Source organism: Hyla sarda, chromosome 5, assembly GCF_029499605.1.
Source record: "Hyla sarda isolate aHylSar1 chromosome 5, aHylSar1.hap1, whole genome shotgun sequence".
NCBI lineage: Eukaryota > Metazoa > Chordata > Amphibia > Anura > Hylidae > Hyla > Hyla sarda.
Window position 1 is genome coordinate 383,589,204 of NC_079193.1, and position 17,411 is coordinate 383,606,614.

Sequence of the window (17,411 nt, forward strand, 5' to 3'; positions counted from 1 at the left end):
TATGAGATAGATAGATATGAGATAGATAGATATATATGAGATAGATAGATAGATATGAGATAGATAGATAGATATGAGATAGATAGATAGATAGATAGATATGAGATAGATAGATAGATATGAGATAGATATGAGATAGATAGATATGAGATAGATAGATAGATATGAGATAGATATGAGATAGATAGATATGAGATAGATAGATAGATATGAGATAGATAGATATGAGATAGATAGATAGATATGAGATAGATAGATAGATATGAGATAGATAGATATGAGATAGATATGAGATAGATAGATATAGATAGATAGATATGAGATAGATAGATATGTGATAGATATGAGATAGATAGATATGAGATAGATAGATAGATAGATATGAGATAGATAGATATGAGATAGATAGATATGAGATAGATATGAGATAGATAGATATGAGATAGATAGATAGATATGAGATAGATATGAGATAGATAGATAGATAGATATGAGATAGATAGATATGAGATAGATAGATATGAGATAGATATGAGATAGATAGATATGAGATAGATAGATATGAGATAGATAGATATGAGATAGATATGAGATAGATAGATATGAGATAGATAGATAGATAGATATGAGATAGATATGAGATAGATAGATATGAGATAGATAGATAGATAGATATGAGATAGATAGATATGAGATAGATAGATATGAGATAGATAGATATGAGATAGATAGATATGAGATAGATAGATAGATAGATATGAGATAGATAGATAGATAAATATCCAAAATTGAGAAACAGCACTACCAGAGATGCACAAGATTAGGTGCCAGCAAACAAAACAGTCTTGGTCCAGGACACTTAAAATACAAAAGAAAATATTTGCAGCACTCCAAATAAGATTATGGTGAAAAAAAGTGAAGCTTTATTCCATCCAAAGAAAGCGACGTTTCAGCGGACTCACTCACTCACTGACAGTGGCTTGAGAATGGCTGAGTGAGTCCGCTGAAATGTCGCTTTCTTTGGATGGAATAAAGCTTCACTTTTTTTCACCATAATCTTATTTGGAGTGCTGCAAATATTTTCTTTTGTAGATAGATATGAGATAGATATAGATAGATATGAGATAGATATGAGATAGATAGATATGAGATAGATATGAGATAGATAGATAGATATGAGATAGATAGATATAGATAGATAGATATGAGATAGATAGATATGAGATAGATAGATATGAGATAGATAGGTAGATATGAGATAGATATTAGATAGATAGATATGAGATAGATAGATATGAGATAGATATGAGATAGATAGGTAGATATGAGATAGATATTAGATAGATATGAGATAGATAGATAGATAGATAGATATGAGATAGATAGATATATATGAGATAGATAGATATGAGATAGATAGATAGATATGAGATAGATAGATATGAGATAGATAGATATGAGATAGATAGATATATATGAGATAGATAGATAGATATGAGATAGATAGATATGAGATAGATATGAGATAGATAGATAGATATGAGATAGATAGATATGAGATAGATAGATATGAGATAGATAGATATGTGGTGTCCCGGTACTGGACATGGTCCTGTACCTTGTGTCGTAAGTCCCCATAGTCAGAGTTCCTCCGTGTTGTTAGGATTCTCTTAGTGGGATAACCCTCAGTCGCCTCATAAATCTGTAATTTGTTGTATATATTTAATAATATAAAGGTTACTTACAGGACCTTAAGTCATGTGATCTATAGTAAATGTGTTATTCTAAAGTTAAGGACAATTCAGGTCATGTGATTGAGTCATGTGATGTACCACAATCCTTTGTACTAGGACTGACAGGTTTGGGGAACCAATAAGCTTTGATCCTGCCCCTTGAGATATAAGGGCGCTGTATCCCTTGATCTCTCTCTTGGGTTCCGGACTATCAGAGAGAACACAGCTCCGTGCAAACCTACAAGACTAATTAGGCCTGAAGCCGATCTCTTCAACTACGTGATAACCGTGAGTCTAACGCCAATTCAGCTAATTCTACGTGACTACTGAACCTAAATCAAACCCCTAAATTCAGTGGAACAGCGTAAAGCAAATCCTCAAAGCTTATTCCCTACAAGGTCCCAACCAACCTGTGAGGAGCCTAAGTACCGATCCTCTGTATAGACTGTTTGTATCCTGCATAAAATCTGCAGTAAAGTTATTTCCCGTTTATTACAATTCCGGATGTGGACGGGTGGCGGTAGGATATATATATGCAGAGGAACCCGCACCCTGGCGTCACGACAGTTAAGGGTTAATGCTACACCCTTTCATCACTGCACAGCTACACCACCTACCCTACACCCCCAAGCTACCACAGATAGATAGATATGAGATAGATAGATAGAGATAGATATGAGATAGATAGATATGAGATAGATAGATAGAGATAGATAGATAGATAGATATGAGATAGATATGAGATAGATAGATAGATAGATATGAGATAGATAGATAGATAGATAGATAGAGATAGATATGAGATATATAGATAGATATGAGACAGATAGATATGAGATAGATATGAGATAGATAGATATGAGATAGATAGATATGAGATAGATATGAGATAGATAGATATGAGATAGATAGATATGAGATAGATAGATAGATAGATATGAGATAGATAGATATGAGATAGATAGATAGATATGAGATAGATAGATATGAGATAAATTGATATGAGATAGATAGATATGAGATAGATATGAGATAGATAGATAGATAGATATGAGATATATAGATATGAGATAGATAGATGAGATAGATAGATAGATATGAGAAAGATACATAGATATGAGATATATATGAGATAGATATGAGATAGATAGATAGATATGAGATAGATATGAGATTGAGATAGATATTAGATAGATAGATAGATAGATAGATATGAGATAGATAGATATGAGATAGATAGATAGATAGATATGAGATAGATATGAGATAGATAGATATGACATAGATAGGTATGAGATAGATAGATAGATATGAGATAGATAGATATGAGATAGATAGATAGATAGATATGAGATAGATAGATAGATATGAGATATATAGATAGATATGAGATAGATATGAGATAGATAGATAGATATGAGATAGATAGATAGATATGAGATAGATAGATAGATAGATATGAGATAGATAGATAGATATGAGATAGATATGAGATAGATAGATAGATAGATATGAGATAGATAGATATGAGATAGATAGATATGAGATAGATATGATATAGATAGATATGAGATAGATAGATAGATATGAGATAGATAGATATGAGATAGATAGATAGATATGAGATAGATAGATAGATAGATATGAGATAGATAGATATGAGATAGATATAAAATAGAATTGGTAATAGAACTATCTGCAATGTTTTTCTTTTGTGTTATTATGGAGGGGGTCACATACTTTCCACATTATTATTAGGTCGCTGGACTTTCGGGTGTTTGTGTCGTCCCCATGGTTCTCTGCTCACAATTGTTAGTGATGCTCACGACTCCTTGTACTAACAAAACCCTCACGTTACCACAACACAGCGCAGCCCCTTTATCTTATTTACAGGTGATGGACACAAAGAGCGGACAGGTATATATAAGGAGCAGCTGAGGCGTATCCACAGTGTATCTCAGCTCTCCACTGACTCCCAGCCATGGCTGCCTACACAAGCCTGCTCCTCATTGCTGCACTCTGTGTGGGTACAGGTAAGTGCGCCGGCCCTTTAAGATTCTCTATTACACCGTGCGGCGCAGTCCTGGGTTGGGGTCTCCACGGCGCCCATATATTCTCCCCATATTCTGACCATGGTCACTATATTACATCATAAGGAGCGATGTGAACGGTGACATCACTGAGGGGAATCTATATAGAGCGCCACCTAGTGACCACATTCTGATATTACAGCTGAGGTCTCACTATAATAGTGAACATAATGTAGTCTATTTATCTATTTACGTTTTTATTACGTGACGCACAGTTAGGGCGATGGCACATTGTATTACTCAGCTTTCCTACAGTCCTGAGAGGTATCATTACTCTGTAATAATGCAATAAATATGGTGTTCAGGGCCCAGGGAAAGCGGAGGGACTACACCTAGGAGAGCTTTCCTACAGTCCTGAGAGGTAACGCTACTCTGTATTAATACAATAAATATATCAGCCCAGAAGGACACTTCAGACAGTAGCTAGTCCAGAGGGCATGCTGGGGATAGTAGTCCAGCACACTCCTGGTCTCTGTATATGTTCCAGGATAATGTCTTGTGTTGTTTCTTCCAGTTTACTCTTTATCCTGCTACACGTGCACATCCCAGAGCAGCAACGCCAACTGCATGACCGCGACCAACTGCACCAGCGGGGCCACGTCCTGCATGACCTCCGTGACCACCGCTGGACTTGGTAAGTGAGTCACATGTTACTCAGTGTAGGATAAGGCATACAAGGCGGCTCTAGTTCCAGAAACTGCACCACACTCTGCCCACAGGTGGTGTCTGGTATTGCAGCTCAGCTCCTTTAGGGTAGTGTTTCATATATCGCCTATATACATATAAAAATGAAAGGTTTGAAAGTGTGACTGTTCTTACAGTATAGACTCCATAGTGTGACCTCTCTTACAGTATAGACTCCATAGTGTGACCTCTCTTACAGTATAGACTCCATAGTGTGACCGCTCTTACAGTAGAGACTCCATAGTGTGACCGCTCTTACAGTATAGACTCCATAGTGTGACCTCTCTTACAGTATAGACTCCATAGTGTGACCGCTCTTACAGTAGAGACTCCATAGTGTGATCTCTCTTACAGTATAGACACCATAGTGTGATCTCTCTTACAGTATAGACTCCATAGTGTGACCTCTCTTACAGTATAGACTCCATAGTGTGACCTCTCTTACAGTATAGACTCCATAGTGTGACCGCTCTTACAGTAGAGACTCCATAGTGTGACCGCTCTTACAGTATAGACTCCATAGTGTGACCTCTCTTACAGTATAGACTCCATAGTGTGACCGCTCTTACAGTAGAGACTCCATAGTGTGACCGCTCTTACAGTATAGACTCCATAGTGTGACCTCTCTTACAGTATAGACTCCATAGTGTGACCTCTCTTACAGTATAGACTCCATAGTGTGACCGCTCTTACAGTAGAGACTCCATAGTGTGACCGCTCTTACAGTATAGACTCCATAGTGTGATCTCTCTTACAGTATAGACACCATAGTGTGATCTCTCTTACAGTATAGACTCCATAGTGTGACCTCTCTTACAGTATAGACTCCATAGTGTGACCGCTCTTACAGTAGAGACTCCATAGTGTGACCGCTCTTACAGTATAGACTCCATAGTGTGACCTCTCTTACAGTATAGACTCCATAGTGTGACCTCTCTTACAGTATAGACTCCATAGTGTGACCGCTCTTACAGTATAGACTCCATAGTGTGACCTCTCTTACAGTATAGACTCCATAGTGTGACCTCTCTTACAGTATAGACTCCATACTGTGACCTCTCTTACAGTATAGACTCCATAGTGTGACCTCTCTTACAGTATAGACTCCATAGTGTGACCTCTCTTACAGTATAGACTCCATAGTGTGACCGCTCTTACAGTATATACTCCATAGTGTGATCTCTCTTACAGTATAGACCCCATAGTGTGACCTCTCTTACAGTATAGACTCCATAGTGTGACCTCTCTTACAGTATAGACTCCATAGTGTGACCGCTCTTACAGTATATACTCCATAGTGTGATCTCTCTTACAGTATAGACTCCATAGTGTGATCTCTCTTACAGTAAAGACTCCATAGTGTGACCGCTCTTACAGTATAGACTCCATAGTGTGACCGCTCTTACAGTATAGATTCCATAGTGTGACCTCTCTTACAGTATAGACTCCATAGTGTGACCTCTCTTACAGTATAGACTCCATAGTGTGACCGCTCTTACAGTATAGACTCCATAGTGTGACCGCTCTTACAGTATAGACTCCATAGTGTGACCTCTCTTACAGTATATAGACTCCATAGTGTGACCGCTCTTACAGTATAGACTCCATAGTGTGACAGCTCTTACAGTATAGACTCCATAGTGTGACCTCTCTTACAGTATATAGACTCCATAGTGTGACCGCTCTTACAGTATAGACTCCATAGTGTGATCCCTCTTACAGTATAGACTCCATAGTGTGACTGCTCTTACAGTATAGACTCCATAGTGTGACCTCTCTTACAGTATAGACTCCATAGTGTGACCTCTCTTACAGTATAGACTCCATAGTGTGACCTCTCTTACAGTATAGACTCCATAGTGTGACCGCTCTTACAGTATAGACTACATAGTGTGACCTCTCTTACAGTATAGACTCCATAGTGTGACCGCTCTTACAGTATAGACTCCATAGTGTGACCTCTCTTACAGTATAGACTTCATAGTGTGACCTCTCTTACAGTATAGACTTCATAGTGTGACCTCTCTTACAGTATAGACTCCATAGTGTGACCTCTCTTACAGTATAGACTCCATAGAGTGACCTCTCTTACAGTATAGACTCCATAGTGTGACCACTCTTACAGTATAGACTCCATAGTGTGACCTCTCTTACAGTATAGACTCCATAGTGTGACCTCTCTTACAGTATAGACTCCATAGTGTGACCTCTCTTACAGTATAGACTCCATAGTGTGACCTCTCTTACAGTATAGACTCCATAGTGTGACCTCTCTTACAGTATAGACTTCATAGTGTGACTGTTCTTACAGTATAGACTCCATAGTGTGACCGCTCTTACAGTATAGACTCCATAGTGTGACCGCTGTTACAGTATAGACTCCATAGTGTGACCGCTCTTACAGTATAGACTCCATAGTGTGACCTCTCTTACAGTATAGACTCCATAGTGTGACCTCTCTTACAGTATAGACTCCACAGTGTGACCTCTCTTACAGTATAGACTCCATAGTGTGACCTCTCTTACAGTATAGACTCCACAGTGTGACTGCTCTTACAGTATAGACTCCATAGTGTGACCTCTCTTACAGTATAGACTCCATAGTGTGACCTCTCTTACAGTATAGACTCCACAGTGTGACCGCTCTTACAGTATAGACTCCATAGTGTGACCTCTCTTACAGTATAGACTCCATAGTGTGACCTCTCTTACAGTATAGACTCCATAGTGTGACCGCTCTTACAGTATAGACTCCATAGTGTGACCTCTCTTGCAGTAGACTCCATAGTGTGACCTCTCTTACGGTAGAGACTCCATAGTGTGACCTCTCTTACAGTATAGACTCCATAGTGTGACCTCTTACAGTATAGACTCCATAGTGTGACCTCTCTTACAGTATAGACTCCATAGTGTGACCTCTCTTACAGTATAGACTCCATAGTGTGACCGCTCTTACAGTATGGACTCCATAGTGTGACCTCTTTTACAGTATAGACTCCATAGTGTGACCTCTCTTACAGTATAGACTCCATAGTGTGACTGCTCTTACAGTATAGACTCCATAGTGTGACCTCTCTTACAGTATAGACTCCATAGTGTGACCTCTCTTACAGTATAGACTCCATAGTGTGACCTCTCTTACAGTATAGACTCCATAGTGTGACCTCTCTTACAGTATAGACTCCATAGTGTGACCGCTCTTACAGTATAGACTCCATAGTGTGACCTCTCTTACAGTATAGACTCCATAGTGTGACTGCTCTTACAGTATACACTCCATAGTGTGACCTCTCTTACAGTATAGACTCCATAGTGTGATCTCTCTTACAGTATAGACTCCATAGTGTGACTGCTCTTACAGTATAGACTCCATAGTGTGACCTCTCTTACAGTATAGACTCCATAGTGTGACTGCTCTTACAGTATAGACTCCATAGTGTGATCTCTCTTACAGTATAGACTCCATAGTGTGACTGCTCTTACAGTATAGACTCCATAGTGTGACCTCTCTTACAGTATAGACTCCATAGTGTGACCGCTCTTACAGTATAGACTCCATAGTGTGACCGCTCTTACAGTATAGACTCCCTAGTGTGACCGCTCTTACAGTATAGACTCCACAGTGTGACCGCTCTTACAGTATATACTCCATAGTGTGACCGCTCTTACAGAATAGACTCAATAGTGTGACCTCTCTTATAGTATAGACTCCATAGTGTGACTGTTCTTACAGTATAGACTCCATAGTGTGACCTCTCTTACAGTATAGACTCCATAGTGTGAGTGCTCTTACAGTATAGACTCCATAGTGTGATCTCTCTTACAGTATAGACTCCATAGTGTGACCTCTCTTACAGTATAGACTCCATAGTGTGATCTCTCTTACAGTATAGACTCCATAGTGTGACCTCTCTTACAGTATAGACTCCATAGTGTGACCTCTCTTACAGTATAGACTCCATAGTGTGACCGCTCTTACAGTATAGACTCCATAGTGTGACCGCTCTTACAGTATAGACTCCATAGTGTGACCGCTCTTACAGTATAGACTCCATAGTGTGACCTCTCTTACAGTATAGACTCCATAGTGTGACCGCTCTTACAGTATAGACTCCATAGTGTGACTGCTCTTACAGTATAGACTCCATAGTGTGACCTCTCTTACAGTATAGACTCCATAGTGTGACCTCTTACAGTATAGACTCCATAGTGTGACCTCTCTTACAGTATAGACTCCATAGTGTGACCGCTCTTACAGTATAGACTCCATAGTGTGACTGCTCTTACAGTATAGACTCCATAGTGTGACCTCTCTTACAGTATAGACTCCATAGTGTGACCGCTCTTACAGTATAGACTCCATAGTGTGACCGCTCTTACAGTATAGACTCCATAGTGTGACCGCTCTTACAGTATAGACTCCATAGTGTGACCGCTCTTACAGTATAGACTCCATAGTGTGACCTCTCTTACAGTATAGACTCCATAGTGTGACCGCTCTTACAGTATAGACTCCATAGTGTGACCGCTCTTACAGTATAGACTCCATAGTGTGACTGATCTTACAGTATAGACTCCATAGTGTGACCTCTCTTACAGTATAGACTCCATAGTGTGACTGCTCTTACAGTATAGACTCCATAGTGTGACCGCTCTTTCAGTATAGACTCTATAGTGTGACCTCTCTTACAGTATAGACTCCATAGTGTGACCTCTCTTACAGTATAGACTCCATAGTGTGACCTCTCTTACAGTATAGACTCCATAGTGTGACCTCTCTTACAGTATAGACTCCATAGTGTGACCGCTCTTACAGTATAGACTCCATAGTGTGACCGCTCTTTCAGTATAGACTCCATAGTGTGACCACTCTTTCAGTATAGACTCCATAGTGTGACCGCTCTTACAGTATAGACTCCATAGTGTGACCTCTCTTACAGTATAGACTCCATAGTGTGACCCCTCTTACAGTGTAGACTCCATAGTGTGACCTCTCTTACAGTATAGACTCCATAGTGTGACCGCTCTTTAAGTATAGACTCCATAGTGTGACCGCTCTTACAGTATAGACTCCATAGTGTGACCTCTCTTACAGTATAGACTCCATAGTGTGACCTCTCTTACAGTATAGACTCCATAGTGTGACCTCTCTTACAGTATAGACTCCATAGTGTGACCTCTCTTACAGTATAGACTCCATAGTGTGACCGCTCTTACAGTACAGACTCCATAGTGTGACCGCTCTTTCAGTATAGACTCCATAGTGTGACCTCTCTTACAGTATAGACTCCATAGTGTGACCTCTCTTACAGTATAGACTCCATAGTGTGACCGCTCTTTAAGTATAGACTCCATAGTGTGACCGCTCTTACAGTATAGACTCCATAGTGTGACCTCTCTTACAGTATAGACTCCATAGTGTGACCTCTCTTACAGTATAGACTCCATAGTGTGACCTCTCTTACAGTATAGACTCCATAGTGTGACCTCTCTTACAGTATAGACTCCATAGTGTGACCGCTCTTACAGTACAGACTCCATAGTGTGACCGCTCTTTCAGTATAGACTCCATAGTGTGACCGCTCTTACAGTATAGACTCCATAGTGTGACCGCTCTTACAGTATAGACTCCATAGTGTGACCGCTCTTACAGTATAGACTCCATAGTGTGACCTCTCTTACAGTATAGACCCCATAGTGTGACCTCTCTTACAGTATAGACTCCATAGTGTGACCGCTCTTACAGTTTTCTCTTCTTTCTTCGTAGGTAGTTTATCTTATGCCTCCATCACTAAGACCTGCTCCTCAGCCTGTGTGGCCACTGGAATTAATGCCGTTGTAGCTGCATCGAGTGTCACCTGCTGCAGCACCGACCTGTGTAACACCAGCGGAGCCTCCAGCATCAAGTCCACCTCCACCATCCTGGCCGTAGCCCTGGGAGCCATCATGGTTCTCCTCAGAAGCTCCTCCCTGTAATCTCCTGATTGTTATAACTCATTTAACAACCTTGCTCACCCCAATAATATAAGGACCATATGAAGTCATTGGTATGAAGATCAATCAATTGATACGGATCTAGTGATAGATATATATCTCAGGCGCCTCCTTCAGTGTCCCCAAGGCCCCTGCACTTGTTTCCCATTGTAAATATGTTTTACCATGTAAAGTGTTATAAAATGTACTGTTGCTTTAAGAGTTATACCATGTGATATGTCATGTGATTGTTACCCAGGAGGTACCAGTGATCAGCTGACCGCCAGAGTGACCTATTGGCTCCCTGCTAGTCTCCCCCATATAAGCCCTGGGTGGAGCTTCTCTCTCTTCTGCTGAGGTCCAGTGTAGTCTTGTCTAGTGTGTGTGTCCAGAGTGTTGGAGACCTCAAAGTCCAGTCCTGCAGCCGCCATCAAGTCAAGTAAGATAAAGTCACAGCTTTATGAGTCAAGTCAGTCCCGGTAATCTGTCAAGTCAGCGTGGTCTGCATTTAATTGTCCAGTCCTAATACTAGTCGCAGCAAGCCCTTAAGGTCTCTGCATCACTGGTCACCTCCTTGGGCCTTGGCTGAACTGTATAGACTTTACCATCTGTCTATCCTCAGTAAAGCTACCTTTGTCCGTAATTTGGCGTTGTTGTCTTTATTGCCACCGTGCCTAGCCCAGGATCCAGCAATATTCCATCGGGTGGTTATAGGGTAAACCACGCCCTGGCGTCACAAACAAAAGGGGTTAATGCCATCTGCCCCTAGGGCAACAACATCTGCCCTGCACCACACACCCCACCACCACATATAGTACAAGGCAAAATGGCTGAGCTGACCTTCCGAAAGCGTTTAGGACATTACTCCAAATATACTCTATAGATAGAAGAGCCAATCTATAACAAACTGTTCCGAACGCTGGAGCCGGCAGCGCGTGACTTCATAGCCCCACCTCCTCATGACGTCACACCCCGCCCCTCAAGGACAAGCCAATATGAACTTATTCTCTTAAATCACATTCGAACTACGTAAGAACTCTATTTTGTAAACCACTGCTATCACCCCTTCTTTGTGTGCATTAAATATATTCTATTTCTACGTAATACCGAAGTTCTATCTGTATACTATTGCATTGGCTGTGATGTCTGGGTTCAGCACGAAGCATAGTTATAACGTGTGATAAATACAATAAGATATCCCATAGATGTGGTGTTGTTGTGTGGTGTTTGTCATATGGTAGGGTGGGTCTTTAAAGGGGTACTCTGCCACTAGACATCTTATCCCCTATTCAAAGCATAAGGGATAAGATGTCTGATCTCTCCTGCAGCAGCCCCTGATGACTGGCGATGCAGGGGCGGAGGATCGTGACGTCACATCCCCGCCCCCTCGTGACGTTCCACCCCCTTCATGCAAGTCTATGGGAGGAGGCACGGTGGCCATCACGTCCCCTCCCATAGACTTGCATTAAGGGGGCGGGGAATGACATCTTCCTGCCCCTGCATCACCAGTCATCAGGCACGGAGCGAAGCCGGCTCCGTGCACAAGATGACGACAGGGGCAGCTGCAGGAGAGATCATGGGGGTTCCCAGTTTCTGGAGTCCAGCGATCAGACATCTTATCCCCTATTCTTTGGATAGGGGATAAGAAGTCTAGGGGCGGAGTACCCCTTTAAGGAAAACTGCACATGTATATTTACAAGTAGGGTAATGGGGGAGATGGCGCTTTCAGTGCTGTAGACTAGAGGGATGGAATTAGCCCCAGAGCTGACAACATCCAGGAGACGTGGCTTGTACACAGCTCCCAGGCAATTAGGAGGCATCTAGGGGTGGGGCAGAGGCCATTTTAGGGAGAGGATCTGATAAGCAGAAGATCTCTGTGAGGGACAGTGTGTGTGATCACAGAGGACACTCCATAATACACTAGCAGAGCACTAAAACATCTGCATTGTGCTGGTGTGGGGCTTTTGCTTTGTCAGGTCAGGGTGTGAAGACGATCTCTAAGGGACAATCAGAAATAGTGTTTGGAGCCCACAGAACCACTGATGCAGCTGTGTAAAGTGTGCCAGTTTTTTGCTAAAATTGCTAAAAACAAAAAACAAAACCCACAAATATTTTTAAGTGATCTGAGAAAACATTAGATAACAATCAGGTGTTAAAACACATGTGTATATAAAGTAGTGAAAAATTATCCAAAAAAAAAAACATTTTGTGACTTCAGAAACACATTATCTATTTGTCACCAGTTGAAATGTTACCACCAGTCCATGCAACAGCAGCGACAGGTGAAAATCTTTTTAACCCCTTAAGGACCAAGTGTTTTTCTCCGTTTTTGCACTTTCACTTTTTCCTCCTTACCTTTTAAAAATCATAACTCTTTAAATTTTGCAGCTAAAAATCCATATGATGTCTTATTTTTTGTGCCACCAATTTTACTTTGCAGATACGTCAGTCATTTTACCCAAAAATCTACGGCGAAACGGAAAAAAAATCATTGTGTGACAAAATGGAAGAAAAAACGCCATTTTGTAAATTTTGGGGGCTTCTGTTTCTACACGGTGCATTTTTCATTAAAAATGACACCTTATCTTTATTCTGTAGGTCCATACGTTTAAAATGATCCCCTACTTATATAGGTTTGATTTTTTATTACTTCGAAAAAAAATCATAACTACATGCAGGAAAATGTATACGTTTAAAATTGTCATCTTCTGACCCCTATAACTTTTTTATTTTTCCGTGTACAGGGCGGTATGAGGACTCATTTTTTGCGCCGTGATCTGAAGTTTTTATCAGTTTTGATCATACTTTTTAATCGCTCTTTATTCATTTTTTTATGTTATAAAAAGTGACCAAAATATGCTATTTTGGACTTTCGAATTTTTTTGTGCGTACGTCATTGACCATGCAGTTTAATTAATGATATATTTTTATAGTTTGGACATTTACACATGCGGCAATACCACATATGTTTATTTTTATTTACACAATTTTTTTAATGGGAAAACGGGGGGGGGGGGGGGCTGTTTCAAACTTATAGCTCCCTCTAGTGGCTATAACACCGGAACGGCGATGTCCGGCATTATGCACGGGTCCTGGCTGCTGAGCTCGCTTCATAACTCTCCCGTACCGCAGCGCCGGATATACCCGATGTTCTGTGGCAAGGGGTTAAAAAGTAAAAAAATAATAATTTGGAGAGCTAAGAAAGAGAGATTTATTAAAACCTGTCCAGAGGAAAAGTTGACCATTTGCAATAGCAACCAATCAGGTCACTTCTTAAAAAGTAGCACCCGCCATCCTATTTATATATTTTTTCTGTCCCTGCCTATTACCCATCTATCCCTTACCCCCTCCCTGCTTTTAATTTTTTTTTTTACTATATTAAAAAGGTCTTTTTGGCTGCCTGGTTGTGTGCTCACTACCAGGCAGACTTCCCTAGCAGGCACCACGTCACTGATGCCTGCTGGGGCCGACACTTCCGCCCTTAGTTCATCTATACAGGGTACCTCCAGCTGTTTCACCACTACAATTTCCAGCTTGCCCTGACATCTATTGGCTGTCAGGGCATGCTGGGAGTTATAGTGGTGAAACAGCTGGAGGCACACTGTGTTTAAAACAATAAGTTAGGGCCATGAGCACGGTGCAGCGCTACCCTGATTTTCACCTGTCGCTGCTGTCGCATGGACTGGTGGTAACGTTTGTATATATGTTGCTGCCTGAGGCGTTACCGCTTGTTCATGTGACAGCAGCAAGACGTAAAAGTTTTTGACAAAGATAAGAAAAACTTTGAGAACGCAGAATTATTTCTGTCACCAGTTCATGTATATTTCACCCACAAAATCATCCACAGTCTGAACAGAATCTCATTTCATGTTGGTGGAAGTACCAGCACTGTAGGCACCAGCCTTTTCCAGGGCCCAGTACAACCAGTACAAGTAGCCAATGGTGTCACTAGGGTGGGCAGAGGGGGCCAAGGGTCACTTCATGTCTTCCATGGCCCACTAGGCCAACATCTTGGAGTACGATACTATGCCAATATGAGGTAAGGCATCACTGACACCTCCACGATTGCTCCGTTCTGGTTTGCTACCTATCTCCAGGTCCTTCTCCACGGACATCTTATCCTCCTCCTTTCTCCTTTCATCGGTGCAATGTGAAGCCCTGCCACGCTGTTTTACATCTACTAAGCCTGGTCGAGAAAGGCCACACAGCGAAGAAGTTTCTGCCCTGTCTGTACACGGGCTGTCATCTTATAATCTAAAATTGGGCAATGTGGTTGTGGATAACACCAAGAACTTTGTGGCTGCGGTGTGCATATGGCATGCCACATTCTACATGTATGGAACATGTACCAAATCTGGTTGTAAGATATTTCTTAAAAACGTATGTCGGTCTCAAGGGTGACTTTGTCATGTCCAGGAAAGTTTGTATTCACTTTAGCTGTTCTTTTGTCACTAAACATGCCCTCCTAGACTTGTGCCAGTGCCATAATGTCCTCCCCATTACTGTTAAATCTGCCATCTCAACATTACACAAGTTTGACCACCTGCACCAGCAGCGAATGCAGGGACAGGAAGGGGAAGTGATGTTTTATAGGGGAAACAGTGATTAGACTAGATTGGGCCAGGCACCAATTAGTGGTGCACTGGCCCTTTAAATTTCAGAGAGCCGGCGCGCGCGCCCTAGAGAGCGGGGCCGCGCGCGCCGGGCAGGGACAGAGGAAGGACGGAGCGGATGAGAAGGGACATGGGATGCGATCCGTGAACGGGCACGTCCCGTCCCACGGATCGCATCCCCTCCGGTGACAGGGTAGCAGCGGAGCGCTGCAAGCAGAGTAACACCGCAAGCGCTCTGGGGAAGCGCTCGGCTTTACAGATATAAGATAGATAGATATGAGATCGATATAAGATAGATATGAGATAGATATAAGATAGATATAAGATAGATAGATAGATAGATACCACAGAAAAACGGCAGCACCAGAAAAGAGGATGTAGCGGAGGCTCACTGGATACATACAATAAAAAGGCAGCAGAACCTCCTTTGGCAAAAAGTTTAGCTTTTATTCAGCACAAAAATGCCAGGGCTCTGGCATTTTTATGCTGAATAAAAGCTACACTTTTTGCCAAAGGAGGTTCTGCTGCCTCTTTATTGTAGATAGATAGATAAGAGATAGATAGATAGATGTTATGATTCGGCAGGCTGGAGGTGGATCCTCTGTGCCAGAGAGGGATTGGCGTGGACCGTGCTGGTGGACCGGTTCTAAGTTGCTACTGGTATTCAGCAGAGCCCGCCGCAAAGCGGGATGGTCTTGCAGCGGCGGTAGCAACCAGGTCGTATCCACCGGCAACGGCTCAACCTCTCTGACTGCTGAGATAGGCGCGGTACAAGGGATTAGGCAAGAGCAAGGTCGAACGTAGCAGAAGGTCGGGGCAGGCAGCAAGGATCGTAGTCAGGGGCAACGGCAGGAGGTCTGGAACACAGGCTAGGAACACACAAGGAAACGCTTTCACTGGCACAATGGCAACAAGATCCGGCAAGGAAGGGAAGGGGAAGTGAGGTAATATAGGGAAGTGCACAGGTGAACACACTAATTAAAACCATGCGCCAATCAGTGGCGCACTGGCCCTTTAAATGGCAAAGAGCCGGCACGCGTGCCCTAGGGAGCGGGGCCGCGCGCGCCGGGACAGCACAGACGGGGAACGAGTCTGGTAAGCGGGTCGGGATGCGCACCGCGAGCGGGCGCATCCCGCATCGCGAATCGCATCCCGGCTGGGGACATTATCGCAGCACATCCGGTCAGCGGGTCTGACCGGGGTGCTGCGAACAGGAGAACGCTGCGAGCGCTCCGGGGAGAAGCGGCTCGGCGTAACAGTACCCCCCCCTTGGGTCTCCCCTTCTTTTTTGATCCTGAAAATTTGTAAATAAGGTCCTTGTCAAGGATGTTGTCCTCGGGTTCCCATGACCTCTCCTCAGGGCCGCAATTCTCCCAATCTACAAGAATTTTTTTTTTACCTCTGACCGTCTTGGATGCAAGAATTTCTTTAACCGAGAAGACATCTGAGGACCCTGAGACAGGAGTAGGAGCAACAACTGTTACGCCGAGCGCTCCGGGTCCCTACTCCTCCCCGGAGCGCTCACGGCGTTTCTCTCTCTGCAGCGCCCCGGTCAGACCCGCTGACCGGGAGCGCTGCACTGACATTGCCGGCGGGGATGCGATTCGCATAGCGGGACGCGCCTGCTCGCGAATCGCATCCCAAGTCACTCACCTGTCCCAGTCCCCGGCTCTCACGTCCTCTCGCGCCAGCTCTCTAAGATTTAAAGGGCCAGTGCACCAATGATTGGTGCCTGGCCCAATCAGTCCAATTAGCTTCCACCTGCTCCCTGTCCATATAACCTCACTTCCCCTTCCCTTCCTTGCCGGATCTTGTTGCCTTGTGCCTGGAGAAAGCGTCTATTGTGTTTGCCTTACTGTGTTCCTGCCCTCTTGCTATCACCATTGACTACGAACCTTGCCGCCTGCCCCGACCTTCTGCTACGTCTGACCTTGCCTCTGCCTAGTCCTTCTGTCCCACGCCTTCTCAGCAGTCAGCGAGGTTGAGCCGTTGCCGGTGGATACGACCTGGTTGCTACCGCCGCAGCAAGACCATCCCGCTTTGCGGCGGGCTCTGGTGAAAACCAGTAGCAACCTAGAACCGATCCACCGACACGGTCCACGCCAATCCCTCGCTGACACAGAGGATCCACATCCAGCTAGCCGAATCATAACAGTAGATCAGGCCATGGATCCCGCTGAGGTCCCACTGCCAGTTGTCGCTGACCTTACCACGGTGGTCGCCCAGCAGTCGCAACAGATTGAGCAACTTGGACAACAGTTCGCCCAACAAGGACAGCAGCTGTCGCAGTTGACCGCCATGCTACAGCAACTTCTGCC

General features: G+C 43.1%; 1 protein-coding gene across 4 annotated transcripts; it reads left to right on the forward strand.

Annotated features, from left to right (window-relative positions):
• Positions 1–1,892: 1,892 nt before the first annotated feature.
• LOC130272790 (lymphocyte antigen 6E-like) lies at positions 1,893–11,436 on the forward strand. 4 transcript variants are annotated; one of them, XM_056518665.1, is made up of 4 exons: positions 1,893–2,021; positions 3,627–3,766; positions 4,338–4,457; positions 10,275–11,434. In XM_056518665.1, exons 2-4 carry the CDS (start codon positions 3,715–3,717, stop codon positions 10,481–10,483), a joined length of 381 nt encoding a protein of 126 aa, XP_056374640.1. In that variant the 5' UTR covers positions 1,893–2,021; positions 3,627–3,714; the 3' UTR covers positions 10,484–11,434. The 4 variants fall into 4 exon arrangements, with proteins under 4 accessions (XP_056374640.1, XP_056374643.1, XP_056374642.1 ...); XM_056518668.1 differs by having other exon boundaries at positions 1,949–2,021; positions 3,602–3,766; positions 10,275–11,436; XM_056518667.1 differs by having other exon boundaries at positions 1,970–2,021; positions 3,492–3,766; positions 10,275–11,436.
• Positions 11,437–17,411: the final 5,975 nt, after the last annotated feature.